The sequence below is a fragment of the Mesoplodon bidens genome (genome assembly GCF_964165515.1).
Source record: "Mesoplodon bidens genome assembly, chromosome: 11".
Lineage (NCBI taxonomy): Eukaryota > Metazoa > Chordata > Mammalia > Artiodactyla > Ziphiidae > Mesoplodon > Mesoplodon bidens.
In genome coordinates this window covers 66845510-66871975 of record NC_138167.1, presented here as the reverse complement: position 1 = coordinate 66871975, position 26466 = coordinate 66845510, and the positions used below count along the sequence as shown (strand labels likewise).

The following is a 26466-nucleotide window of genomic DNA, read 5'->3' as shown; positions in this document are numbered from 1 at the left end:
CTTTCAGGGGTCTTCAAGGTCAAAAGCTTTTCATGATAATGTTTAAGATACTGTTTGTCTTTCCCACTGTATGCGCTCACAAGTGTATGGTGGAATTTTCTAGAGGCTACATACCATGGGCTATTGCAACAGACAATACAGAAGCAGATACGAGAATCCAGCTATCTTCTGTTAAGCCAGATGTGAAAGAGATTTGAAAAAAAAAAGTAAAACAATGCCAATTCTTCTCACTAATTTTTTTTGTTTTGGAAAATGTAATTATTTTTCATGAAATATTATTTATATCAATATGTAATAGGTCAATATTTTTTAATGTATATTTAAAATTTTTCTTCATGTTAATTTCTAATACGGTAAATATTGAAAGATATAACCCACGTACACAAAAGCTCTGTGGGCTTCTCCATAATTTTTAAGACTGTAAACTGGTCCTGACATCAAAAAGTTTGAGAACTGCTTGTGGAGAGATTAATACTGAGACACAGGCTCAAATTCCTGGCTCCCTGCGAGCTGGCTGTGCGGACGTGTATAGCTAACCACACCCTCTCTGTTTGTCCCACGCATAAAAGTGGGCGCAGGAATGGTGTCACCGCAGAAGGTTGTGCTCAGGTAACACATCTGAGAGTCAGGCTGCGCATCTGTACCAGGGTCCCATGCGACTTTTCTTGGGGACCCAGAATCAGGGTCAAGGCTCAGAGCTGAGGGCAAGGCCTGCTAAGTCTTCCAGTCTCTAACTGGAGTTATCAAGGAGCTGCCAGGCAAGAGGCCAGACTCTCCCCAGGGCAGGAACCAAGAGGCAGCAGGAGCTCACCCACCCACTGCCTTCTCGCCTCTTCCCAACCAACCCTGACCTTGGACCCCTGCCATCACCCCTGTGGCTTTATCTATCACTTATGTGTCCACCAACACTTTAAACTCAGAATGAAAAACTGACTCGATCATCTTTCTTCCTTCAGCTCAGCTCAGCTCCTGTCCTCTCGCCCTCCTCTCTGATTTTAGCCGTGGAGGGTAGATGGTCCATCTTCACTTCCTGCCCCGCGGACTCCTCTGGTGCCCTTGACCTCTGTAAGAACACAGCTCCTAGGTACAAGGGAGTCAGTGCCCTGGGACCCTTGCCACTGAGGGACAGGAGCCTGCAGATAAACACTCCCGTCTCCGGTCCGGGGTGACAATCTGCAGGGGGCGGGCGGGGGGGGGCACTGGAATGCTTCTCACAAAGTCTAAGTGGAATCAAGGCCCTGTTGCCCACGGCATCAATCTCAGTGACACACCTTATCCTGGCTTTTCCTCCTTCCCTGTCCCTCTCTCCCCATTGCTTACTCCAGCTCCCTGCAGAGTAAGGACTTTTTTTTTTTTTTTCAACTTTACTTTTATTTAAAATGTGGCCATATTTTCCTCTTATAAAAAGAGTTCAACTAGAGCTGTCAATTTTTTCATCTGTAAAACAAGAGCACTGAGTCAGCTGACTATATTCATTCAGAACTCAATTTCTTTATCTTATGATCACTAAGGCTCTCCCTAAATCTAATATATACTAAGGTTCTAAGGAAAGGAAAATATATTACTAACGACATGTTTTGATTTTTATTTCTTAGAGTTCAAATGTCCACCATTCACCTTGATCTAAGCTTAAGGAACCATTCAAGGGGATACAATGCAGATGGGAGGGGAAAACAGAACCCTCACACAAGCTGTGCCGTGTTGCAATCAGGCTTCCATTTGAAAAATAATGTCGGAGTCCTTATAATGTCCCTAGTCCTTACTCCACCTCCAAAATAAAGTCTCAGACCTGCACCCAAGCCTAGTCCCAGACTCTTGTTCTCATGGACATGGTAGCAGTTTGCGGGGACTGCTGTAACAAAGTTAAGACTGGGCAGCCTGAACAACAGGAACTAATTTTCTCGCAGTTCTGGAGGCTGGAAGTCCAAGATCAAGGTGTTGGCAGGGCTGATTCCTTCTGAGGGCTGTGAGGGAAGGATCTGTTCCAGGTCTCTCTCCTTGGCTGGTAGACGGCCATCTTCTTCCCATGTCTCTTCTTATCACCTTCCTTCTATGTCCGTCTCTGGGCCAAAATTTGCCACCAGTTGCACTGGATTAGGGCTCATCCTAATGGCATCATTTTCACTTGATTATCTCTGTCAAGACTCAATCTCCAAATGAAGTCGTATTCTGAAGCACTGGAGGTTAGGACTTTGACATATGAATTCTGGGAGGTGAGGCTGGCTCTGGAGACACAGTTCAACCCATAAGAGAAAGCGAAGCTAAGACAGAGGTCCTGCACGTGGGTCTCAGAGACGGATCTTCAGGGTGGGATGTGCAACCCGATCCCCCACCAGACAGCAACAGGGACCCTGGGATAATCCCTGACATGCTGCGGCCTCACCACACCTGTGCACTGGGACGGGCTGCAGATGAACCACTGGCCACACAACAGCTCTAGCCCTGAATATAGAGACGGCTCAGTGTAAAAGCCTAAATAAAGGGAATGGCAGCCCCAGGTCAGCCCACTATCAGCTCAGGCCATGCTGTGAAAGCCAGAAGGCCTCTTCTAGGTTTTTTGGGGTTTTTTTGCGGTACGCGGACCTCTCACTGTTGTGGCCTCTCCCGTTGAGGAGCGCAGGCTCAGCGGCCATGGCTCACGGGCCCAGCCACTCCGCGGCATGTGGGATCTTCCCAGACCGGGGCATGAACCCGCGTCCCCTGCATCGGCAGGCCGACTCTCAACCACTGCGCTACCAGGGAAGCCCTCTTCTAGGTTTTTTTGTTTTGGAAGGTATGTATGTTATGTATTCCATGTATGTATATCAAGTGTATATATTTTTTTGTATTTTATTTATGAGAGTGTTTAAAGAGCCCCTGATCTCCTGCAGCCACGGGGCATATCCTGCTGGCCGTGGGGCCTGATATTTAGTTGTAAGAGAGAAAGAGCTGCAAAGGAGACTGAACACACAGCCTCATGGGCCTCTTATGCTAAGTTGAGGGCCAACAGGGAAGCAGCAGAACTCGAAGCCCTGGGATGAAAACATTAGGGATAAAGGGTCCAAGAAACTTGACCACCAGAATCCCCTGACCTCTCTGGCTGGCATCAGAAGACGGCTGACGACCTGGTGACCAAGTAAAGGGCTTCACCTGAGGCAGATACTCCTCAAGATCGCACGTTTCCTTCTCAATTCACCTTCGCCTCCTTCTCCTTTTCCCAGCATTGACCAGGCAGGGGAGCACACTCCTGACCCAGGAGGAAATAACTTACCCACCGGAAGGCTTGCAAGACCCACAGATACACAGGAACAGGAGCGTCAAGAACACGTGTGGGGCTGGGTATGAGGGTTTGCGACTTCGAGGGGAAAATTAACCAGACAGGGAGAATGTATGGACATGAGAGCATCTCCACGTCTCGGGATTTGGCAAGCTGACAAGGACACCTGGCGCCAGCCCTGTGTACTGCCAAGATGGCTCTGGGGGGTCTGGGAGGTCTGGAGGGCTCACCCCCAGGGCTGCAGCTCTTTTCTCGGCACAGCTGTGACACCATCACAAGCAATGATCGAATGCCTGAGAGCTTTTTTTTAAAATCATCTTTAATGTAGTTTTAATATTTTTTTTGCCTCATTTACCAGATAAATCATCTAAATAAATAGATGCTATACAGTCTCTTACCAATATCAGTACAAAAATAAAACCACGCTCTGCATCTGCTCTAGCTCTCCCCGCACACACTCACTCTGAAACAGCGTGTGCTTGGAATTGACTCACGCCCCCAACCCCTCCCTAATACATTCATTTAGTCTGAACAAAGCTCGACGCTCATTCTGTGCAAAGGAAGCGTTCTTGTGCTGAGACCCGGAGGCCAGGCTGGCCAGTTATAAAGCAAAAGCGAAACCACCTGACAAGCCAAGCACCCTCCCCCAGGGCAGGAGCCAGGGGGAAGCTGGTGGAGGGACCACCATCCTAAGAGCGCAGGTGATCCCCCAGTGGCCCGCAGCATTACCAGGGGTGGAGAATATGCCCCTCGCCCCACCCAACAGCAAAAGAAAAGTACCAACAGGTCTCTCTACATTCAAAACAGGTGGGGCTGGGGGAAGGAAAGGCAGGTGGTCCAACTTTTTCAACGCCCACCCCCAAGTGAGTACTGGCCTTCTCAGGTGGCAGTAGGGTGGGAGGTCGTGCCCGCCTTGCCCCCTCTCACCCCAAGGCCCTCTGGGACGCTCAGGGCTGGAGGAGTCCTGCAAGGCCACTTCCAGCCCCTCACAGAGGTCACCGTCCTGGGTCCTGGGCAGGAAGGTCCTAACACCCTGCAGCCCTTCCCCCAGGGAGCCTCCACTCCCAGGTCCGGCCCTCCAGAGAGCAGGGCGCCCTGCGGGCTGTGAAGGGCTGAGAGAGAGGCTAGAAGTGCTCCTCTGCGGCAGCTGCCTCATCCCACAGGAGAGCCCCCAGACCCGCAAACTACACAAACAGCTCTTCAAAGTGAGGCAGGAGGAGGCCACATGTCCCCTGGGGGCTGGGGCGTGTGACTTCTCTTGGAAGCTGCCAGCCAAGTCCCAAGCCAGGGCCCACAGCTTTCTGTCAGCGCGACACCCCTGCCCACCACCCTCCCCTCTGCCGGGAGCCCCTGATCTGGGACAGCTTCCCACTCAGGCTGCCCTTCCCCTCCCCAGGGTCCCGTAGCTGGGCAGGTTCCCCGCTGCCCCTCTTTTCCCTGGTCCACCCCCAGACTCCCCTAGACACAACCCCCTAGCCTGGGGGTGAATCAAGTCATGGGGTGGGGGGAGGAAGCCATCCCCCAATGGAAGCACTGAATTGACCCTGGACAACAGAGGATTAAGGAGGAAGGGGAGACAGACACTCAGGGATCTGGGATCTTGCCAGCAAGGCACCCCAAACAAAAATGGGGTGCAGGCTGTCTTTGGTTTGGGAACTTGGGAAGAAGGGGTCTGGGGGAAGAACTGCCCTAGTCGAGCCTCAGCAGGATTCTGCCCACTCCCTCAGGACAAAGCAGAGCATGGAGACAGCCCTGGGGGAGGGACCTGAGCGCCTGGTCTGACAATGGGGAGAGGCGAGGGGGCCAGCCTTTCACTTGCTCCCCTGGTGCCCACCCCCAATCTGGCTTTTTCTCCCCTGCAGGACCAGGATAGGGGAGAAGTCATTCCTTACTGCCAGGGGAGCCACTAGTCCACAGGGCACGTCTGTGCGAACCAGAAACAGAGCGCCCCTCTTCTGGCAGACACAGGCCCCTGCCAGGGTGGGGGGCTCGTGTGCAGCCTGACCCATCACCCACTACAGCCCGACCACAGGAAGACATGGCAGAGGTCCCACCGCAGAGAAACAAGGTTAGCCCCAGCTGCAGCACTGAGGGTGGATGGGGGGGAGACCCAGAATGGAAGGAGGAAGGGTGTCAGGAGTTGAGGGCTGCCCTGAGAAGGTGGTGGGACGCTTCCTCCCTCCCTGACCACCCACGCCCATGTCTGGTTGGCTGAGTTGAAGGGGAGGGCAGAAAAAGAGGGGACCGAAGGGCTGGAAAGTCACCTGAGTCAGAGAGAACAGGAGCCCCGGGGGTGGGGGGACAGGGCACAAGTGCCTCAGAGCTCGCGCCAGTGCGCAGCACACATGCACACGCTTACACGCCTGTGGCTGCCCAGGTGACACCACAAGACTGCATCTGCACGCCTGGAGCGTCGGAGGCCATCCAGCTGCCCCCTGGCCGGAGCCTTGCCCTCCACTGACAGCTATCCACGCTGACTCGGATAGGTCCTGTCAAGGTGGGATGAGCGGGGCTGCCTACAGCAAGCTCTTCTGTGCTGTGAATCACTCCCCCCGCCACCCTGCCCCGTCCACCTGGTCAGGAGGCTTGCAAGACCCACTGCACACGTCTGTGGACCGGCGCATGCAGTCACGAGGGCGCAAGGGGTGGTGTGCACACACTTGTGGGGCTGGGTGTGCAAGTGAGCTGTTTGCACGGGCCAGGTGATGGAGCTGGGGTGCGTAGCTCTCAGCGAAAGGGGCTTAGCTGGCAGCTGCTCCCAGGGGAAAGGAGAGACCTTTCTGAAGGGGTGGGACGCGCCCAGCAATCTCAAACCCTTCCCAGCCCCTTAGCTCTGTGACCCAATCACTTTTGGTCAAAGCCAGCCTCCATATCCCCCCGCAAAGCTGGAGTGGAAAGTTAAAAATAAAGACCCCTCCCCAAACACACACACACACACACAAAGGCAAAGGGGAAACCAACCAGAAAGGCTGGGGTGGGCTGCTTAAGGGGAGGGTTCAGGCCTTCCCATCCTCCTTTAGTCCTGGGGACCAGCTGCTGTCTCTCTAGAGAAGAATGGTGATGGAGGTGTCTGGGGGAGGCTGGTCCTGTCCCCATCCTACCCTGGAGATGGTACCCCAAGTGACAGAGCAGTGCCAGGCCACCCCAGGCCCAGCCCTGACACAGACCCAAGGCTGCCCTGTAAACGTCTGCACAGAGAAAGGGGCGGGGCGTTGGGAGAGTGTTGGGATCTTCCCCCCTTCTCCTCGTCAATGTTTCTTTAAATAAAATAATTACCCACCCCAACCCCTCCCCATTTCTGGAAGTCCCCACCCCAAGCCCAAAAGAAAACAGTTGAAGAAGAGTAAAAATGGTGATTCAGAACTTCCCGCTGCGGTCTCGGAAGAAGCCCTCAGCTGCCTGGGCCTCGCGGAAGGTGACGGTGATGGAGTTGGCGGTGATATCGGTCACTGTCACTTCACTGGAGGGGAGCGTGGGTGTCCAGGAGGGGGGCCCCTCGGCCAGATCTGCATCTGCTGCAGCCACGGGACAAAGACACACAGACAGACGGGGGACAGCGTTGGAAACAAGGTGGGGAAGGTGGGCGTGGGTGGCAGCTTGTCGACCACCTCCCACCCCACCCCCAACACCTGCTCTTCTTCTGAGTCTCCAGCCAAGTCAGGGCCTAGTTCAAGGCTGGACACACAGGAAGACGTCACTACATGTACCTTCCCTGGCTGGACACGAACTCATCCTGAGTGGGACCACGGAAAGAGCTCTGGGCTTGGTGCCAGGGTCCCTACAGGCTATGTGGCCTCGGGAGCACCCAGGCCCTCTCTGGGCACTGGACCAGCTGGACCTGATGACTCAAGGGACCCTTCCAGCTCTGAGGGTCCCTGGGTCTGAGCCTCGGGGCTGGGCCGCCTTACCCTCCTCTTCAGGGGGCTGCTCAGCAGGCTCCCACTCGCTGGCCGCCTGCAGGACGTCCGGGGCCGGTGACTCCTGCAGGAAGAGCTCCCGTCGATGGCTGTGACTCTCCAGGTTGGGCCCGCGGGGCGGGAACTTCTTGCGTGAGAGCCGCAGGTACTTGTGGGCCTTGCGGGGCTTGCGGAGCGGGAAGGGCAGGGTGGGCACCAAGGGGCCCTTGTCCACCAGCTCGGGTGCCCCCGCCTTGACCACCCCCTCGGGGCTCCCGCTGCCGAGTGGGCGCGTCAGGGAGAAGCAGAGCTTCTCCTTGCCCTTGGCCTTGTGGGAGCTCCGCAGGTCCATGCTGTACAGCCGCTGCGGGGGCAAGCCAGGGCACGGCGGATCAGCCCTGCCCTCCCACCCTCTGCCGCGCCTTTGCTCGTGCTGGTCCTCCTGCCCGGGGTCCTCTTCCCCGGGTTTCAGGGCTCAGAGCCAGCCAGCATCCCGCCCCTCACCCCAGCCCAGAGCGCTCCCCCTGACCAGCCCCAGCCCCGGGGCCTGGCCCAGCTCAGCCTGCCTCTTGGCCTCACAGTGCGGCCTCATCTCCCAGGGCCCTGTAAGTGGCTCAGGGACGGGTCCCCAGGGCACGTTCCTTTGGTCCATGGCAGAGGCACACAAGCGGTACAAAATGAAAACTGACCAACAAAAAAACACACCTGCATCGATGAGGCAGATAAATTAAGGAGTTATTCTTCATTACAGGGAAGGAATCTTTGCTTCTAAAGAACCCCCAAAAGCTGAAACGGCCAGCTCGCTAGGGAAATGGTGTGAGGCACAGGGCTCTGAAGCTTCCTGGGACAAGTTATCCAGGGGTACACATGGCACTGGGGTGCACCATGTCACCCAGCCACAGGAAGGTCTGCCAGCAGCCTGCAGACACCCCTTGACTCCCCCAGGACTCTCCTGGGCTCTGAGCCGCAGGGTGGCCTTCTCTGGGGCCAGACGTCTGTTGCCCTGCCTCCCTCTTGCTTATATGGGCTGGAGGGCACATTCTTCTGCCATTCAAAGACTGAAGTTTTATAATTTGTGCATTTGTCTTACTGACTTTTGGGGGAAATTTATACAAACCCAAGGAAGATCCTAGGTGCTAAGATGTTGGGGGGGCCTGGATCACTCTGGGACAGTAGCTTCCCCTGCTACCTGTCACCAGAGGCCAAGAGCTCCCAGGAAGAGATTGAGGCCAGCAGATAGGACCTGTAGGTCAAACATCTCCAGCTGGGGGCAGAGATCACACGTGCAAGTTCCATTCCTCAGTCCCACCAGCTAATCCCCATCACTCAGCATGGGGTGCAGGTTGTCACGGTGATGGGAGGAGAGCCGAACTGGTAGGAGACTGAAGATACTGCAGTGCTAAGAGGGCTTATCCCATATGCAGCTTTATCAAAACCCACCCCTTTAGCCTGGCTCATACACCATCACAGGCCTAGTAACTCTCATACAGTTCTGTCCTTCTCTACTTCACCATGAGAGAATTACAGTTACTAACGGATCCAGGAGCATCAGGACTCAGATCTGGGTTTTAATCCAGCTGTGTGACTCTGGATGGAATGGACAGGAGGCTGGAAATGGCTCACACTGCACGTGGACCAAGAAGCCTTATTTTCTGGCTTCAAATTCCCGGGTGGGCCTTATTAAATTAAGGACAGCAGGTATTCTTATCATCCCGATTTTACAGATGAGAAAACTCAAGCTCAGAGATCTGCCTCAAATCACATAACTACACCACTTCAGACTCCATCCTCTTTTCAGTGCGAACCAGTGAAAGGAGCAAAGTGCCCCCAAGACCTGGGTAACACGGGCTGCCAGTCTTGTGGCAGAGGGCTTCTTCTCACTCAAAATGACACATTTCTAGGGACTTCTCTGGTGGCACAGTGGTTAAGAATCCGCCTGCCAATGCAGGAGACACGGGTTTGAGCCCTGGTCTAGGAAAATCCCACATGCCACAGAGCAACTAAGCCTGTGCACCACAACTACTGAGTCTGCGCTCTAGAGCCCCTGAGCCACAGCTACTGAGCCCGTGTGCCACAACTACTGAAGCCCACGCGCCTAGAGCCCGTGCTCCGCAACAAGAGAAGCCACCGCGATGAGAAGCCCGCGCAACGCAACGAAGAGTAGCCCCCGCTCACCGCAACTAGAGAAAGCCTGCGTGCAGCGACCAACACCCAACGCAGCCAAAAATAACAATAATAAATAATTTTTTTAAAAATTCAAAAAATAATTTAAAAAATGACACATTTCTAGACCATTCCAAGGCTATGGTTCCAGAATTCTATGGATCTCCTTTTCTTGGATTCTAAATTCCAGACTCCCCTGTTTCCTCAATTCTAAAGTTTATGCTTCTAAGATTCTCAAATACTACAATTTTGTATTTTGGGGACTTGGAGCATCAAGATTCTAAGCTTTCAAAATTCTAGGATCCCGTAAGCTATACATCCACCCTCCCTCCCTCCACAGTACCTTCCACCCACGGTGTCTTCCAGGGGCACCAGCCCCACATTCTGACTTTTCCCAACTCCTCCCATTGAAACTTACCCACTAAGCGCCCCACCCCACCCCACAGTGTCCTGGGTGGAGCCGAGGAGGGTTAATGGTTCCGCAGAACTATCCAGTGCAAATGCACGGATGGGCAGGGGCTGGTGGGAGGAGCAGGGGGCCCTGTGGGCGGGCACCAGAGCTGGTGGGGTTACCTGCAGCAGAAGCCGCTTGGGTTTCGGACCTCTCTTCCTATACCCCGATGCTCGGTCTCTCTCCTCCCTGGGGTGCAAAGCAGATGGCAGAACAAAAGGAAACACTGTTGACATTTAAGGGAAAGTAAGGCATCCGCTCCACCCAGCTCTCTGCTGTCTACGGGGGAGGGGGACACCCTCCACAGGCCACCCCCCAATCCTGGGGCAGGGCTCCTCACTTTAGACCATAACAATGGGGTCATGTGTTCAACACTCAGGGCTGCATCTTCCCACCTGACTAAAGGTGAGGGCACAGCGACTGGTCCCAGTTGCTAGAGGTGGGACTCGGGGGACATCTCCAAAAATATGTGGGTCTTCACGGCCCCAGGGTCACGCCAGACCTCTTCCCTACATGCACTGGGAACAGCCCCCAAAACAATGTAGTTCCAGTTTCCACTCTTAGGAGACGTATATAGAAACCTGTCAATTCAATTTGCCTTAAATGCCCCAGGGGGACTGAGGAGAATGGCCACGCGTCCTTTCGCATGCGAAGTTCTGCCCAGATCTCCCCCCGTAGGGGGTCTGCCCAGGAGGATCTGGGCAGAACTTGGGCATCCCCACGGACCTGGTGGGGAGGACAGGCTTCCATTTGTCGGTATCGTCTGGTTGGGGAAGGGGAGAAAAACTAGCCTGCATTCAGTCCCCAGTAGATGCCAGACTCTCTGCCGGATGCCTTCCTCACATCACAAACACACAAGGCACAACCTGAGGTCGCAGACAAAGCCACACACAACACACAAGACAACACACCAGAGACCCCAACAATGTGCTGGAAGTGATGGGACAATTCAAAGTAGTTTCATTCTGTTTCACTTCATTCCACTCATGCTGTCTGTGGCCTTGGGCCAGTCTCTCAGTCTGAGCCAAGCTAAGCCAGTGCATCCGTGGAGCCTGTTTCCACTGTTGGTCCCTCCTCGAGGGAGTGGCTGCCACCCCCTTCCAGACATCAGACTCCAGGGACGCTGTGGGGAGGGCTCTCCCTCCCTCCCCACGGAGTCAGCTTCAGCAGGTCTGCCGTGGGGCCCTAGAACCAGCATTCAAGAGAAGCACCCAGGGCATGGGATACCCACACCAAGACAGCCCTCCCAAGCCCTGGAGGGTGAGAACCTTAACTCAGAGCCTGGTGCTGGGTGCCAGGACACCCTGTTCCAGGCCCAGCTCTACCTGACCCACAGGAGACCTTGGCTGGTCGCTTTCCCTCTCTGGCCCTCAGTTTTCTAGTCTGGAGCAAGAGCTTCCCTTCTCAGCTGGTCCCCGGGGCTCCTGGGAGGAGCGAGAGAGGTGCCCGGCATTTCTCAAAATGGGGGGTAGAAAGACTAAAATAATAAAGAGGAAGAGAGGGAAGGAAAAAAAAAAGAGGAAGAGAAGGAGGAAGTAGAGAGAGGGAAAAAGGAAAGGGCCTTGAGGGAAAAGAATAAGAATAATATGTCTTTATTATATTTGTATAAGTGTTATTTATTATTTTTTTTATTATTATGTCCTGCACACTTTGTACAAGGCACTGCTGTCAATGCTTTAACCCTCACAGCCACCCTATGAGGGAGGCACAGTTTCTATCCTCATTTTATAGCTAAAGCACAGAGAGGTTAAGTCATTTGCCCGATGCCACAATTCTGACAACTTCTGCCACTGGTGAAGATGCTGAGCTCTGGGCTCCAGGCCTGGCGAGGTCAGGCCTGGGGGCCCAGTCAGGGCCGTGGGGGCAGGCCTGCAGCCCAGGCCACATGACCTGGCTTCTCATCTGTAGCACCCCTGCTCCTGCCCTGCAACCGTGGGAGTGGGGGGTGGGTGGGAAGGGGAGCTTCCATTCTGTCCAGTCCTTACCTATTCAGGGCCCATCAGTGTCCAGGGCTGTGGGGATCATGGTCCCACAAGCCCTCAGTGCCCCAATGGCCCCTCCCGGGATGCAGGGACTCCCCATTAGAGCCCCCTGGCCCGACTCCTTCTGAGTCTCTTAAAAACCCTGCAAAGCAGGTGTTAAAATGGTCATCACCCCGCTTCCATCTCCTTCTTACCAAGACCCAGAGAGAAAGAGGAAGTCAAGTCACACAGTGGGTCTGTAGAAATCCCCAAGCTCCTCATTTGTTCCTTAACTACGGACTTTTCTGACTCATTGAAAGCAATATCTGAATCCTCTACCAGGACTCACGGGGCCCTCCCTGAGCTGCACGCCCACTCCTTCAGCTGCCCCTGCCCCTGCCCCTCCCCCAGATGCCCCACCCCTGCCCAGCTCACACCACTCCAGCTGGCCACACTCAGAGCCACGCTTGCCTCCATGCAGTTCCTCAGCCCAGGGCCTCTGCATCACTTTCTTGGGTGCTCTTCACCTGGATGGTCTTCTCTAAAATACCTACTGGGGTCCTTCCCTCACTTAGCTCAGGTCTCTGGTCAAATGCCACCACCTAACCATCCCACTGAAAGCAGCAGCCCCGTCCCGACCCTGTCTGTGCAGCAGTCAGCACGTTGGCATCTATACATTTACTGGTGTACTTTTCACTGCAGGTCTCCACGCTGGAATGTAAGCCCCATGAGGGCAGGGACATTTGTTGGTTTTGTTCCTTGCTGTGCCCCAGTCCCTGGAACAGTGCCTGGCACACAGTAGGACCCCAATAAAGATTTGTTGAACAAATGAAAGAATGAATTAGCTGACCCCTAATTACCATCAGGAAGACATTTGCCCGTGTGTGCCCACACCTAATGGTTTGCGGAGTGCTTTCACACGCCTTTCCTCCCCATGAGAGCCCTTGAGGTCAGCACTGCTCTCCCCATTTCACAGACACAGAAGCTGAGGCTCAGAGAGGAAAAAGGTCCTGTGCAGCACCTCACAGCTGGTGAGTGGAAGAGCCAGGATTTGATCCAGGCCTCTGACACCTGCCCAATACTCTCCTTACCACAGTCCAGGACATTCCACAGGGCTCTCTCAGTGTCAAAACCCTTTTGGATCAAGGCCCCACCAGCACTTGGGAACCAGAAAGAAGCTGTGGGACAGGAACCCTGTGATTTTTAAAGGAAAGAGCAGTGGGAACGTTTCCTTTGAATGAGCAGCGGGAGACCTCCTGTGGGAGAAGCGATCAGAAGGGGGCGAGGAGGGGCAGAGGAACAGCATCACTGGGACTCAGGAGCCCCACCCAGGTTAAGTCCTCGTTGGGCTGCTTCCCAGCTGTGAGGATCCTGGACAAGCCCCTTAGCTCTTCAGAGCCTCGGTCTCCTCATCTGTCAAATGAGACCCTCATCCCTGTCTCAGGCGGTTACTAAAAGGAACCAGATAAAAATGATTTTATAAAACGGTCCCGCACTGTACAGGGTCGATGGGTAGGGGAGAGGCAGAAAGACTGGGCAGCCTGCTGGCAGGGAGGCCAGTAACGCTGGGGCTCATGCAGCAGAAGGGAATGGCTAGATTATGCTCAAAAGGCCCTCCTACCAGGAGAAACAACATTTTTGGCAGAAGCTCCCCGCTAAGGTGTGCCGTCACGGCCCATCGGATGAGCTGCCAATCACTAACCAACCCTTGGAAGAGCAATTGCAGCAGAGCACTGGCAGACACGGCAGCCTGAGACCTGGAGGCAGCTTTGCCCACGGCCTCCCAGCTAGGAGGCAGCCAAGCAGGAGGGACTGGAATCCAGCTGTACTGGCTCCAAAGCCACACTTCCTCCCCTGGCCTTTCTTGAGAGCTTCATCAAACTTGGTGAGAGGATCTGTAGGGGGGAACCTCCCTCTGGCCCGTCACTGGGCATGACTGATACTGCTGCCCCTCGCACGCACAGCATCTCTACGCCCATTCTCACCTTCTTCACGGCAACTGAACCCCCTGCCTTCTGGGGAAATCGGGGCAGGTGCTGTTGGGGGTGGCCTACAACAGCAGAGAGACAGAGGCCTGGGGCTGTTAGCGGAGTGGCTGACATCACCCAGCAGCAGGAAAGGGACAGGGCCCTCGGCTGCCCTGCGACCTGGTGCCCAGCACCTTCCCCCAGATGCGGATGAGACCCAGCAGTCCCTGCCAGACCCCTGCCCCCAGTGACCCTTGTTCGGAGCCAAGCCAGCAGCAGCTCCCTATGAAACCTCAGAGCCTGCCTTCCACCCAGGCCCCTGGCAGGCTGAGCCCCTTACTTCTCCTCATAGGCCATGACCAGGCGAGGGTCCAGGATGTGCTCCTCCGGTTCCCACGTGCTGTACCTGGGGAGAGAGACAAGGGGTCAGAGCTGACGTGCCCCCCACACCCCCATTCAGAGGCCGCAGCCGCTCCACCAGGGCCCACGTGCCTGCAGGACTTGGCCCCTTCCTGATCCAGTGGAATTGTCGCCTAATCCCATGAACTGTCCCTGGCTACCAGGGTAGGTTGGAAGCCTCCTGGGGGCTTGCATGACACCAGAACTCCCCTCATTCTGAGCGCTGATCACACCACCCTCTAAGTGATTGCGTCCAACTCCGGACTAGATCCCCATGTTCACTTCAGGTGAAGAGGGCAGGCCCCATATGTCCCCGGATTCCCTTCCTATGAGAGTCAAGAGCATGTGGTGAAGAGCAGCGGCTCGGGAGCCAGACTGCCTGGGTTCAAACCCCAGCTCTGCCCTGGCTAGTTGTACAACTTTAAACAATTTATTCAGTGTCCCTATGCTGATTTCCCCATCTGTAAAGGTCTCTTGTGCTGATTAAACATGTTCATGTATCTAAGTGTTTAGAGCAGCGCCTGGTGCACAGGAAGTGCTCTGTGCTTATTACTGTCACCATCCCTAGCCCCCCTGATGCCCCAGCCCCAGTGGGCCCGCTGCCCAGGCTGAGCTGCTCCCTCCCTCCCTGGAACACATCTGCACCATCAAGGCCAGGTCTGAACTTCCCTTCTCAGGTGGGGCCTGGCACACAGCAGGAGCTTGGCAAACGGTCAGCGACTGAATGGTACAGTGATCCTACATCAGGCCCCTAGGTCTTTCCACAAGGGATCTTCCACCACTCCCAGGCCAGACAGCATTCCCTGCTGGCACAGACCTGGGCATTTCCAGAGCTCAGCCATCCTCCTTCCACCTGCACGATTATTTACTTAGTATCTGCCTTTAAATTAGCTCACTTGGGAATTCCCTGGTAGTGCATTGGTTAAGAATCCGCCTGCCAATGCAAGGGACACGGGTTCCAGCCCTGGTCCAGGAAGATCCCACATGCTGCTGAGCAACTAAGCCCGTGCGCCACAACTACTGGACCTGCGCTCTAGAGCCCGCGAGCCACAACTACTGAGCCCGAGTGCCACAACTACTGAAGCCCACACGCCTAGAGCCCATGCTCCGCAACAGGAGAGGCCACCACAATGAGAAGGCTGCGCACCGCAACGTAGAGTAGTCCCGCTCTCCACAACTAGAGAAAGCCCGCATGCAGCAATGAAGACCCAACGCAGCCAAAAATAAATAAATAAATAAATTTATGTATAAAAAAAATTAGCTTGCTTTTTAAAAACACTTTATTTTAAAAGCAAACTCTTTATGACTTCCATAAGTGGAAAAACCAGGATGACTCATCATAAACAGATGCTAATACATAAAAAAATTTTAATTTAAAAACATATATATGGGGATTCCCTGGTGGCGCAGTGGTTAAGAATCCGCCTGCCAATGCAGGGGACACGGGTTCGAGCCCTGGTCTGGGAAGATCCCACATGCTGCGGAGCAACAAAGCCCATGCGCCACAACTACTGAGCCTGCGTTCTTGAGCCACAACTATTGAGCCCATGTGCCACAACTACTGAAGCCTGCGCGCCTAGAGCCTGTGCTCTGCAACAAGAGAAGCCACCGCAATGAGAAGCCCGTGCACTGCAACGAAGAGTAGCCCCCGCTTGCTGCAACTAGAGAAAGTCCGTGCCCAGCAACAAAAACCCAACGCAGCCAAAAATAAATAAATAATTTATTTTAAAAAAAGAAAGAAAATCATTAAAAAACAGTCCAAGTCCTGAGAACTGTTTTAAATAAATAAATAAATATATATATATATATATGTATGGGTGTATATATATGCATGCATATAAATACACATAGAATCATAAAAATACATACATATGTATATGTATGTACATGGGTGTATATAAACAAAACCAAAGCAATGGACTGTGATTCTGGCCAAGACTGCACCCAGGACTGCTGGATAAGAAGGGAGGTGAGGGAATTTCCTGGTGGTCCAGTGGTTATGACACCGAGTTTTCACTGCCAAGGGCTCGGGTTCAATTCCTGGTTGGGGAACTAAGATCCCACAAGTCACGTGGCACAGCCAAAAAATAAATAAATAAAAGAGGGAGGTGAGTAGGTATTAGGGAGGTATTGCGAGGCAGAGAGAGGCCAGGCAGAGCCCCTGCCCCTGCTGCCTTCTACCAGCCAAGTTTAAACCTTCATCTTCAACCATCCTGGTTACTGTGAAACCCAAAAGTAGTCCAATCAATATTTAAACAACAAGCTGCCCAAAGACAAAACCCTTCTTTCCTTTCTTTCACTGACACTTCTGCACACTTACTTCGTGTTGGGCCCTGTGGACTCAGGGCCCCCTGAGTGCCACACACCCAGCCTGAGAAGGCACCATCACAGCTCCTTTCCTTTGCACGTGCTGTGCTCTCCTCCTGGAGGGCCCCCTTCCTCCAGTGAACTCCTCATCCTTTAAGAGTCAGGTCCTTGTAGCTTTTCCTGACATCCTCTCCTAGCCGTCCTACTCCCAGCAGAATGAACCCTCCCCTCAGCTGCTCTACAGGGCCTTACTATCACACTTGGCACCTGCCATCCTTATTGGTGAATCATCCTTACTGGTGAATCAAGCTGGTGTCCTGGCTGGCCGGTTGTAAGGCCTCGCCAGAGTGCCCAGCCCAGCCCCCAGCCCCCAGGTGTTCTGGGAACAGCTGCAGAAGCCACTGAAGAGTTTTGCTCACCCTGGAGAAATGCTGAAAGTGAAACTGAGATTTTTTTATAGTTTGGGTAAAGCCCAAACTGAAAGCAACCAGAAGCTGGCAGAGACTTCAAACCTTCCTCCCCTCCCCCTAACAAAGGTTGAATTTCCTCGACTGTAACTAGTAAGAAGAGGGGGAATTTTGTGTTCCTCCAGTGTCCTCTGCCTGGCCCTCCCTTTTTCTCTAGCTGTGGAAGTTTCTCTTCAGTGCTCTAGTCCTCTCTGCCCTGCCCACTTCCCCACTGTCCTGCCCACTTTTTGTTGATGTAGCTGCTCTGTGGTTTCTGGCAAGTCCCTAACCTTCTCTGTAGTTCAGTTTCCTCATCTTAAGAATCACCACCACCACCACCATAACAGCAAGGTGCCAGAGCAGACTACTGCAAGGACGCATCCATTCCTTATAACACCCTTATGAGGTAGGTTACAGATGTTACAAATGAAGACATTGGGGCAGAGAGGTTAAGCATCTTGCCAAGATCAGCAAGCCAGTAAGTGGCCAATCTGTGGTCAGAACTCAGTTGAATCTTGGCCACCCTCTCCCTTTGGATCTCTCACATGTCGAGGTAAATGGCCCCCCACCGGGATGTAACGACCATAGGAGAGGGGCACAGTCTGATTGGCCACGTCTTCAGTGTCTGACCCGGGGCTTGGCACACAGCGAGTGCACAGAAAGGGGGAAACTTGGCAGCTGGAGGCCTGGCCCCGTTCGGTGCTGCGGAAAGGCGGGCGGCGGTGGGGGGGGGGCGTGGTTGCACAGGCGCCTCACCCTCTCGGACACTCCGGCCCTCCTAAACAGGAGGCCATCAGCGGCCCTCCGCAGTGTGGGGAGCCAGAGGCCATAGCGAGGGCAAACACGCTTTGCGACAGCCGGGCACAGGCAAGACAGGAGGGCGCAGCCGGCGAGGCCCGCGGCCTGAGACTTCGGGGGCTGGGTCTCCGGCCCGCCGGCTGGGCGGGAACCGAGCGTGGCGGACAGAAGGCTCCACAGCACAGCGCCGTGCGCCCCGCCCCCCGGAGTCGGGCAGCCGCGCGTGCACACGCACGCACGCAGCGCGGGGGCGTGCGCGCCAGATTACCCAGCCTACTGATGGGGGGGCGGGGGCGGGGACGGCGCGCGCCGACTCCGAGGTAAACACGACCACGTGACCTCCGCCGCGCCCCCCGACCCCCCCCAACCCCGGAGCCGGGGTGAACAGGCTCGCGGCCGCCCCTCCTGGGCCCAGCCGCGCAGGCTCCCGCCGGGCCGGGGGCGGGGCGCCATGCAGAGCCAGGCCCGCCCCAGCCCCCGACTCCGATTTAGAGTCGCCCAAATGAGAAGCAGCGCAGCGGGCTCCCGAAGGCGGCGGTGAGCAAGTGACTCCGCTGCTCGGGCCTCCGTTTCCTCATCCGTGAAGCGGACCTACCAATAGTCCCTGTCTTTTAGGGGTGATGTGACGATTAGATGTGTTAAGCCACATAAAGCACTTAGAGCAGTGTGGTACCTAATAAAAGCAAACAAGCATTTATTAAATCAGTATCAAAAGCCTGGAGAGCGCAAACACACAGCTGCCAGGGCCAAACCGAGGACTCTGTGCTGCCACTACTCAACCTGGCCTTGGAAGAGAAAGAAGAGCCTCCTCTGCGTCTGGCACTGTTACGAACCCTTCCTTGTCTCAGGCAGCCTTCCACAGGGCTCCGTGAGGCTAGGGCCCCATTTTACAGGAGGTGCCCATAGTTCAAATCGTCCCACCTTTATGACCTGGGGCAAGGACGCCTCTGCTGAGGGTTTCTGTCTCCCCATCTGTACAATGAGTTGCCATTAGGCAACTACATGGGCCAATGCCTGATCTTAATAGGGGCTTAGTTATAGGCAGCCTGGTTATTGCTGTACCCTGATACACTGATAATATCACTACTGAAGCTCTATGGAGGCGGTCCTCCCCACAAATGGGGTAGCATTCACAAGTGGGTAAGAACGGAGGGAAGGAAAGCGTTTCCAAAGAGGAGCAGCAGGGTCCTGGGCAGGCTGAGGTGAGAGTGGGGTATCTGAGTATCTCTGTGGTGCTGACGGCATGTAGCTGATTATTTAACATCCTCTGCCCCCAGCCCCTCCCTGCGCCGTTTGCTGTTCCTTCCAGAACAAGCAAGGTAGCTCCTCTACCCCATCTGCTGGGGAGGAAGGGCAGTCATTTGTCTGCTGTTGGGGAGAGAAAAGAGGCAAAGCACCCAAAGGTTTAACAGGGGCCTGGCACAGAGTGAGTGTCCGTTTAAATCATGGCTTCTGTTACTAACATGAGCTTCCCTGCCCAGGGGACGGAGGGTGCTGGGGAGCAGGAGAATCTGCCTCCCCTCCCACCCAGGCTATCACTGCCCTGCCCTAGCCGAGGCTCCCAGGCCTGCAGCGAGCAACCTGCCCAACTACCTACTCCCCACCCTCTTTCTCAGCCTCTTCTTCAAGCAAGGCCCCCTGAGGAGGAGAGACTGAAGACCAAGTGGGTTACAAAGGAGCCCTGGTTCTCCTGATTCTCCCTGTGACTGAACCTGTTTTCCCCCAAGTGAAGCGGGGTGGCACAGTGGATGACATAAAGTGGGCACCATGCTGCACCGGGTTGGCAGTTATATTATTGTATATAACTCCCCTCTCTGGGCCTCAGTTTCCCCATTTGAAAAATGAGAGGACTGATCTCAATGATTGCTAAGGCTACTTTGGGCTCCTGTGAGGAGTAGATGCCCCCAGACCCTTCTCCCGGCTGGGGGGAGACCTAGAAGCCTGAGCTGTGTAACTTACTATTAATAGCAAACGTTCACTAAGTGCTTGGTCTGGGCTAAGCATGCATCAGGTACTCTATATCCATCATCTAATCCTCACAACACTGTTGTACTGGAGGATTTATTCCAATTTGGAGATGGAAGCAGAGGTCCTGCCATGTTGGGGACTTGCTCAAGGGCTCCTAGCTGTCTAGCTGTGAGCCAGGCCAGGAACCCAGGATCAAAGTATAGGGGAGCCAGAAATGCCCCAGGTCATCTGGCCAAACAGGTCTTCCAGAACTCCCTTGGAGGGGGCGTGTCACAAAAAGCAGTCACGAGGGCCCATCTGGTGGTCTCAGCATGTTAGGAAACAAGTGGGCCTCAGGGTCGGGGGCACAGGCCAGGAGAACCATGGAGGGACTGCTCTTGGAATGCCAGGTCCTTCCCTGACTGAAGCTTTGATGGGCCAACGTATTCATTCAGGATTAATAAAAGTGGGGGAAGGAACTTTAAATAGATAAAAACCTCTGTTTAGAGAAGGGAGTCTACAGAGCAGGAAAAATAGCCAATGGTGCCTCGAAGGCTAACAGGCTGGTGTCTCACTGGGACGCAATGCCTTCTGGCGCAGAAGCTAAGAGGGGAGTGAGTACCCAGGGAGTATGCCCACCCTGAACATCTTCCTCTTCTAGCTTTCCACCTCCTCTTACCAGCCCCTTCACCCAGACCAGAAGCCCACCTTCATCTGCCCAGTGGAGGAGGGGATTATCCTTCAGTCCCAGGGGGTTTGGGAAGGGGCAGCAGGAATGGATGAATGCATTACCTGGTTAACCAGCCACCAACCCTAATCATCAGGATGCCTGCAGGCCATCTTGAACAAACCCCCAGGCCTTTCACCCCACAAAGTGAAGGAGCCTGTGGGAAGAGAGCGGGGCCTGGACTACTGAACCCATTTTGCAGAGAGAGAAGCTGAGGCAGCATGGCCTGTCTTCCTCTCTGCTGTCTCTCACCACCGCGTGTCCAAGACACTCCCAGGACCCAAATACCAGGTCAGCCCCAACACCAGCACAGCAGAAAGCCCCTGGCACAGACAGCAGGGGCTCTGGACAGAGGGGGATTCCAGGAGTCAGTCTCTAGGAGGCAGGGCTGGGAGGTGGGGCACCCACAGACCAATGGGGAGGCCCCACGACCTGCTCCTTCCCTCCCCTCCCCCAACAACTCCTTGCTGGGAGGTGATTGGTTGGTGAGAAGGTTCCTGATTGGGCCTCAGCGGAGAGGTGGGGCAACTGGGAGAGGTCCTAGACCCAGCTCCCTGGCCAGAACCTGGGAGATGGAGGAGGCACAGAAGAGATACCTGAAGATGGAGAGGCCCAGTTCAACTCTCAACTCTGCCTCCACTTGCTGTGTGACCTAAGGCAAGCTGCTTACCTTCTCTGAGCCTGTTTCCTCATCTTTATAGATCAGGACCACAGCTGCCTCACAAGGCTGTACAGGAGCCTGCTCTGTAGACTGGAGAGTGCTGTCCAAAGGCGGGCTCTGTCCCTAGCTGTATGGCACTGAGGACTCGTGCCCCACTGGCTAGACTTGTCTTGCCCAACCCCACAAATCCCCACCCGGCACTGTACTTGCTGCAGCTTGAGTGCCCCTCCACCTTGCAGGCAGCTATCTCTGAAGCCAAGATGCTGGGCCTTCACCTCCTAGGGGCTGGGAAAGGCCAGAAGCAGGGGAGCAGAGGGTCCCACCAGAAGGTGGGGTGCAACACTGAATGGGGCCCACGAGAAGAGAAGCTGGGGCCCACCTTCACCCTCATGTGCTCCAAGCCCCTCAGCTGGCAGAGGGGAAACTGAGGCCCAGAGAAGAGGATGATTAATCAAGGTCTGCAGGCCAATTACCAGAGCAGCTGGAGTGAAAAGTGAGGCAGGAGAAAGGGTAAAAGGTGAATGGAAGGATGTACAGGTAGGCAGACAGACACACACAAAGAAGCCTTACTTTGGGGGCCATCCTTTCCACTTCACCAGATATTCGACTTTACCCTGGGAAGAAAGAGAGAAGTAGACACAATGAGATACACAGATGCCCCTACGACCACTTGCACGACAATAAGGCCCAATCCCCTCTGCAGACAGAAGTCCCCCAACACATACACACTGTCAGGGATGCCCCCCACAAGATCCCCATCAACCAGAGATCCTCAAGCTGACCCCCCCAGACGGTCCTCCCTACTAGAACACAGGAGTGCACTGGGCCCCAAACACCTCTGGGGCTCCTGTGGCAGAAGCTTGGAGCCCATGTCACGTGTGGGGAAACTGAGACCATGTGGGGATGTGCATGGCCAAAGATCCAGTGTCCAGTGTCCCGGTGCTAAGACCATAATTCTCTTTCCTTTTTCGATTAGAAGACTCTCCAAGTCCTAGAATACTCCTCCCTGGCGTGTCCCACATGGCTCTAGCCCCATCAGCCCCCTCCCTGTGAGAGGCTGCCTCTGGGCCAGAGGTGACAGGCTAGTGACTCCAAGACTCTCAACTCACTCTCAAGTCAAAAGACCCTGGCAGGACCCCGGAGAAGGCTGATAAAGTCTCCACCTTGAGAAAGGGTGATCGCCCCTCCAGTAGCTAGAAAATAGAGCCAGGTTCCTCCCTTCCTCAAAGGTGACAGGGGCCTTTAAAAGTTCCCAGTCCAACCCCATCTGATGGGTGATACCCCTCCACACTGGAACTTGAAGACCAAGATATGTCACCTCCTCAAAGAGGCCTGCCCTGGCCACCCTTCCCAACACCCTCCCTCCCGCCTTCCAGTAGTTCTCTTTCTGTGTGGCACACAGCCCCCTTGGAAAGCATCTGTATTTATTTCCTCTTTCACTGTGTGTCTCCGCTGCCAAAATGGCAGCTCCACGAGGGAAGGAGCTCCCTCCCCGGGGCTTAGGATGGTGCCTGGTGCACAGAGATACTCAATAAATATATTTTGAATGAATGGCAAAAGGAATGATAACTTCTCACTCTCTGGCACTACCCCTCAGGCCCCATGTAGAAGGGGGTAATTACTGTACCTACTGAGGCTACACTGTGTGGAAAACATTGGGCTTTGAGGAACAAATTCAAATCGAGGAAACCCTGAGGGAAGGGAGGAGGAGAAGCAGCCCCAACCTGAAGACAGAGCTCAACCCCATTGGAGTTGGGGAAGAAAAGAAGGTCATGGCCCACCTTGACTGTCACCCTTAGCCCAAGATGCCAGGACTGAGTTTTCTCTCTTGAAAGATGAGCTGGCAAACAGCCAACTTGAGCTCCTGCTCTACACCCATCCCTAACTTGCTGTGTGACCTTGACCAGGTCACTTCCCCAGCCAGGGCCTCAGTTTGTGCCTTCGTCAAATGGGAGGAGGTGAACTCTTAAGACCCCTCCCAGCCCTGCCGCTAGAGCCTCCCATGGGGCTGCAGGGAGATAAGGGAAAAGGATAGTGGTGAGTGCCGGGACAGGAACTTTCCCCAAAGCCTTCCATCTCCAACCTCCAGTCTGGGGCCAGACCACTTTGCAGACGTGTGCACAGGAAATGTGCACGGCCAAAGTCCAGGCCCGAGGCGCGGTGACCGAACCTAGCAGAACAGACGCCTCCTTAAATTGCAGGGTGTATGTTTTGGAGGCGAAGGCAAAGGGGGAGGAGCTTTGAGGATGCCCCAGCGCCGTAGGCGGCTCCACGGAGCCGGCCGGGCGGGGCTGGGAGTTGGGGAGGGGAAGACAGAGGGGTGTGCACTGGAAGTGGGGGAGAGACGTGGAGGTGGGGGCGTGGAGGGGATCGAAGTCCAGCAGTTAGACTTAAGAGGCGGGAGGACGCTTTTCCAAAGCTCCGCCTCCAACTTCAAAGGACTTGACACCAAGAGTCCAGAGTCCTGAGTTCGAGACCCAGCTCCGACGCGAACACACTAGGCAAGCCGTTTCTTCAACTCGGGCCTCAGTCTCCCCATATTTAGAATGAGGGGAGGATGAGAAAGGATGGCGTTCAGGACCCCTACAGTCCGATCCTAACCTCTAGCTCTGGCGGACTCAGCTGCCCTCAGCATCCTAGGGCGACAACTTTTATTCTACTCTTTCTACAAGGTGGCGGGGGAAACTGAGGCACGGGCTGGGGATACGATCCCGGCAGCGCGGGGCTGCCTGCCCACCCCCACCCCCACTCCACTTTCTCCCTCGCCTCCAGCGCGGAGGGAACAGTGCTGGGGACAGGAGGGGACTCCACAGGGGTCCTGGGAGCCGCCCCCGGGAAGCCTCACCTTCCGCACGCGCTTCTTCCGGATGCTCTCTACGGCGAACACCTGCTCGCCGATGGCTGACAGCTCCATGCGGGGCGGCGGGCGAGCGGGCCCGGGGCCGGGCCGGGCCGGGCCGGGGGCGGAGCTGCGGGGCCGCGGCTGCGGCGCGCGATGCTCGGGCCGGCGGGGTCCCAGTCACCCTCGCCCGGGCGCGCACGCGCACGCGCACGCGCGCACACCCCCTCGCGCTCCCTCACGCCGCCGACGTTCCATTTTTGAACCTGCGCAACGTTTTCCTCGGCGCGCGCAAGTCGGCGAGCGAGCGCGCGGGGCGGGGGCGGAGCGGGGGCTCGGCTCTCGCCGGGCAGGTCACGCCCCTCCTTCATCGGCTCCGCCCCCCGCTTGGTCCCGCCCTCTCTGGAGCTCCGCCCCGCCTGGGCCGTCTGTAGCGCACGGCTCTCGGGATCCGCTAGCCCGCGGGACTTATTTGGCGCCGGCGCCGGTCGGCGCGGGAGTGGGACGAAATCTTAATACACAGACGCGTTTCCTAAAGTCCTCCCAGTGACTCTGAGGGGCCGGAAACGGCATGGCCCCGGTTGGGCAGATGGGGACAAGGGCAGAGCGGGAGGCCATTTGCTTCACCTCCCACAAAGGATAGACGGGGTCGCGGCGCGGACTCTTGGGCGGCAGGAGGGCGGGGACGGCTAAGGTTTCCCAAGCTGTCCGGGCGTCTCAGCACAGTGGTCTCTCTAGATCCGGGCTCCGGAGCGACATGGTTTGCCAGCCCTGAGCAGGCGCCTCCACGTATATCCTTCCGTCCTTCCGTCCGTCTGTAGGCGGTCGTGCTGAGACGCCCGGATCGCGCGGCCGCTGCCTCGAGGGCCCCGGCTAGGCAGTACTTGGCGGCAGGTGTGGCCGTGGCGGATCTAAGGTGCACAGCGGGACAGATTTCGCTGCCACGCAGCCCCAAGTCCCCAGTCACACGCGCTAGGCGCTCTGCATTTGGTAGGTTTTCGACTGTTTGTGGGATGAATGGATCTTGAGGTCCGGGACCAACTCATTTTCCCCATCCACTCCAACCTCGTTCTGTCTTCTCTACCGCGCCACCATTCATCCTCACTAGGAGGAACCCGAGTCATCCGTGCCCCTCCGGCTCCCACCGCCTGCCTGCGTGGACCCCAAGTCCTGCCTCTCTGACTTCCTCCCCTCTACACCCCTTGTCCTTTCTCTTGATCGCAGCAACAACCTTCTCACTGCCATCCCCTCTGAGACCGTGTCCACAGTGCCAGAGCGCGCTTTCTAAAATGCACATCTAACTGGGTCACCCTAGTGCTTGAAAACCTTCCACAGCTTCCTATTCCCCTGTACGCCTCTGTCGGGCGTACAGGTGAAAAAAAAAAAAAAAAAAGATAGATAGATTTACACTGACTTTTTATCAGGAGCAACGGAAGCCAGCCCGAAGGCAGTAGAATGATATATCCAAAGCCCTGGGAGAAATTTAGTGAAATTTTATTTCGAGATTTATGTACCCAATGAAAATGTCTTTCCAGAACGAGGGGAAATAACATTTACAAATACAAAAACTAAGACTTTGACGCTAGCAGACCCTCCCTAAAGGAAATTCCAACGGAGGGACTAAAGGCAGGAGGAAGGTGATCACAGACAGAGGTCTGATGCAATAGGGAATAAAGAACAATGAAGAACATTGATAATATAAAACAATAACAATGTCTTTTGGATAAAAATAGAATTAAAATACACAACAACAATGGCACAGAACTTGGGTGAGTGGATTAAAGTGTTCCAAGATCCTTCTATTCCTCAGGAGGAAAACGAAAACAGATATCAAATATACTTAGACTTTGATGAGTTAAGACTGCACATTGTCATTACCAGGGTAAACAAAAAGAATGAAAATGCAGTGTATAATATTTAGCCAAATTATTAGAGGGGGGAAATAGAATGAGAACATCAATCCAATCAATCCTAAAGCAAGCAAGAATGGAGAGAAAAAGAAATACAAGACAGGTGGGACAAATAAATGACAGTTATAAATTCAAATGTACTATAATTCAATAAATGCAAGTGGACTAAATGTAGTTAAAACAAGAAGATTATCAGACTGGATAAAAATCCAACTATATGCAATTTACAAGAGACATCCACAAGAGACACTTCCAAAACATGAGGATACTGAAAGGGTGAAAATAAATGTACGGTAAAAAAAGGCTAACGAAAAGAAGGCTGGTGCAGGTATTTTAGTATCAGACAAAAACATCACTAGAGATAAAGAAGGTCACTTCAAAATGAAAATGGTTCAACTGACCAGAAAGATAGAACAATTTCAAATTTGTATGTGAATACCATAGTCTTAAAATATAAGAAACATGAAGAAGAGAACTACACAGAGAAATAGACAAATCCACAATTATAAGGGGAGATTTAAAAACACATCCCTCTGTAATTGGCAGAATAAGCAGAAATATATTCAATAAGGATAATATTAAGAAACTTGGCTAGTGGACTTTTATAGAACATCATGGCTACATCTGCAGAATACTCTCCTTTTCAAGACTTATGAAATATTTACAAAAACAAATTTCTTGAAACTCAAGAAATTTCTAAAGTCTGAAATCATATAGAGTACATTCTCTGACCAAAGC

General features: G+C 54.4%; 1 protein-coding gene across 3 annotated transcripts; it reads right to left on the bottom strand.

Moving 5' to 3' along the window:
- Positions 1–3556: 3556 nt before the first annotated feature.
- CBX7 (chromobox 7) lies at positions 3557–24084 on the bottom strand. Of its 3 annotated transcripts, none has more exons than XM_081248271.1 (6): positions 23825–24084; positions 21550–21593; positions 14035–14100; positions 9889–9955; positions 7165–7516; positions 3557–6771 (listed from the first exon to the last, which is right to left on the bottom strand). In XM_081248271.1, the coding sequence occupies exons 1-6, from the start codon at positions 23891–23893 to the stop codon at positions 6614–6616; spliced, it is 756 nt and encodes a 251-aa protein (XP_081104397.1). In that variant the 5' UTR covers positions 23894–24084; the 3' UTR covers positions 3557–6613. The 3 variants fall into 3 exon arrangements, with proteins under 3 accessions (XP_081104397.1, XP_081104398.1, XP_081104399.1); XM_081248272.1 differs by having other exon boundaries at positions 3557–6768; XM_081248273.1 differs by having other exon boundaries at positions 7165–7237.
- Positions 24085–26466: the final 2382 nt, after the last annotated feature.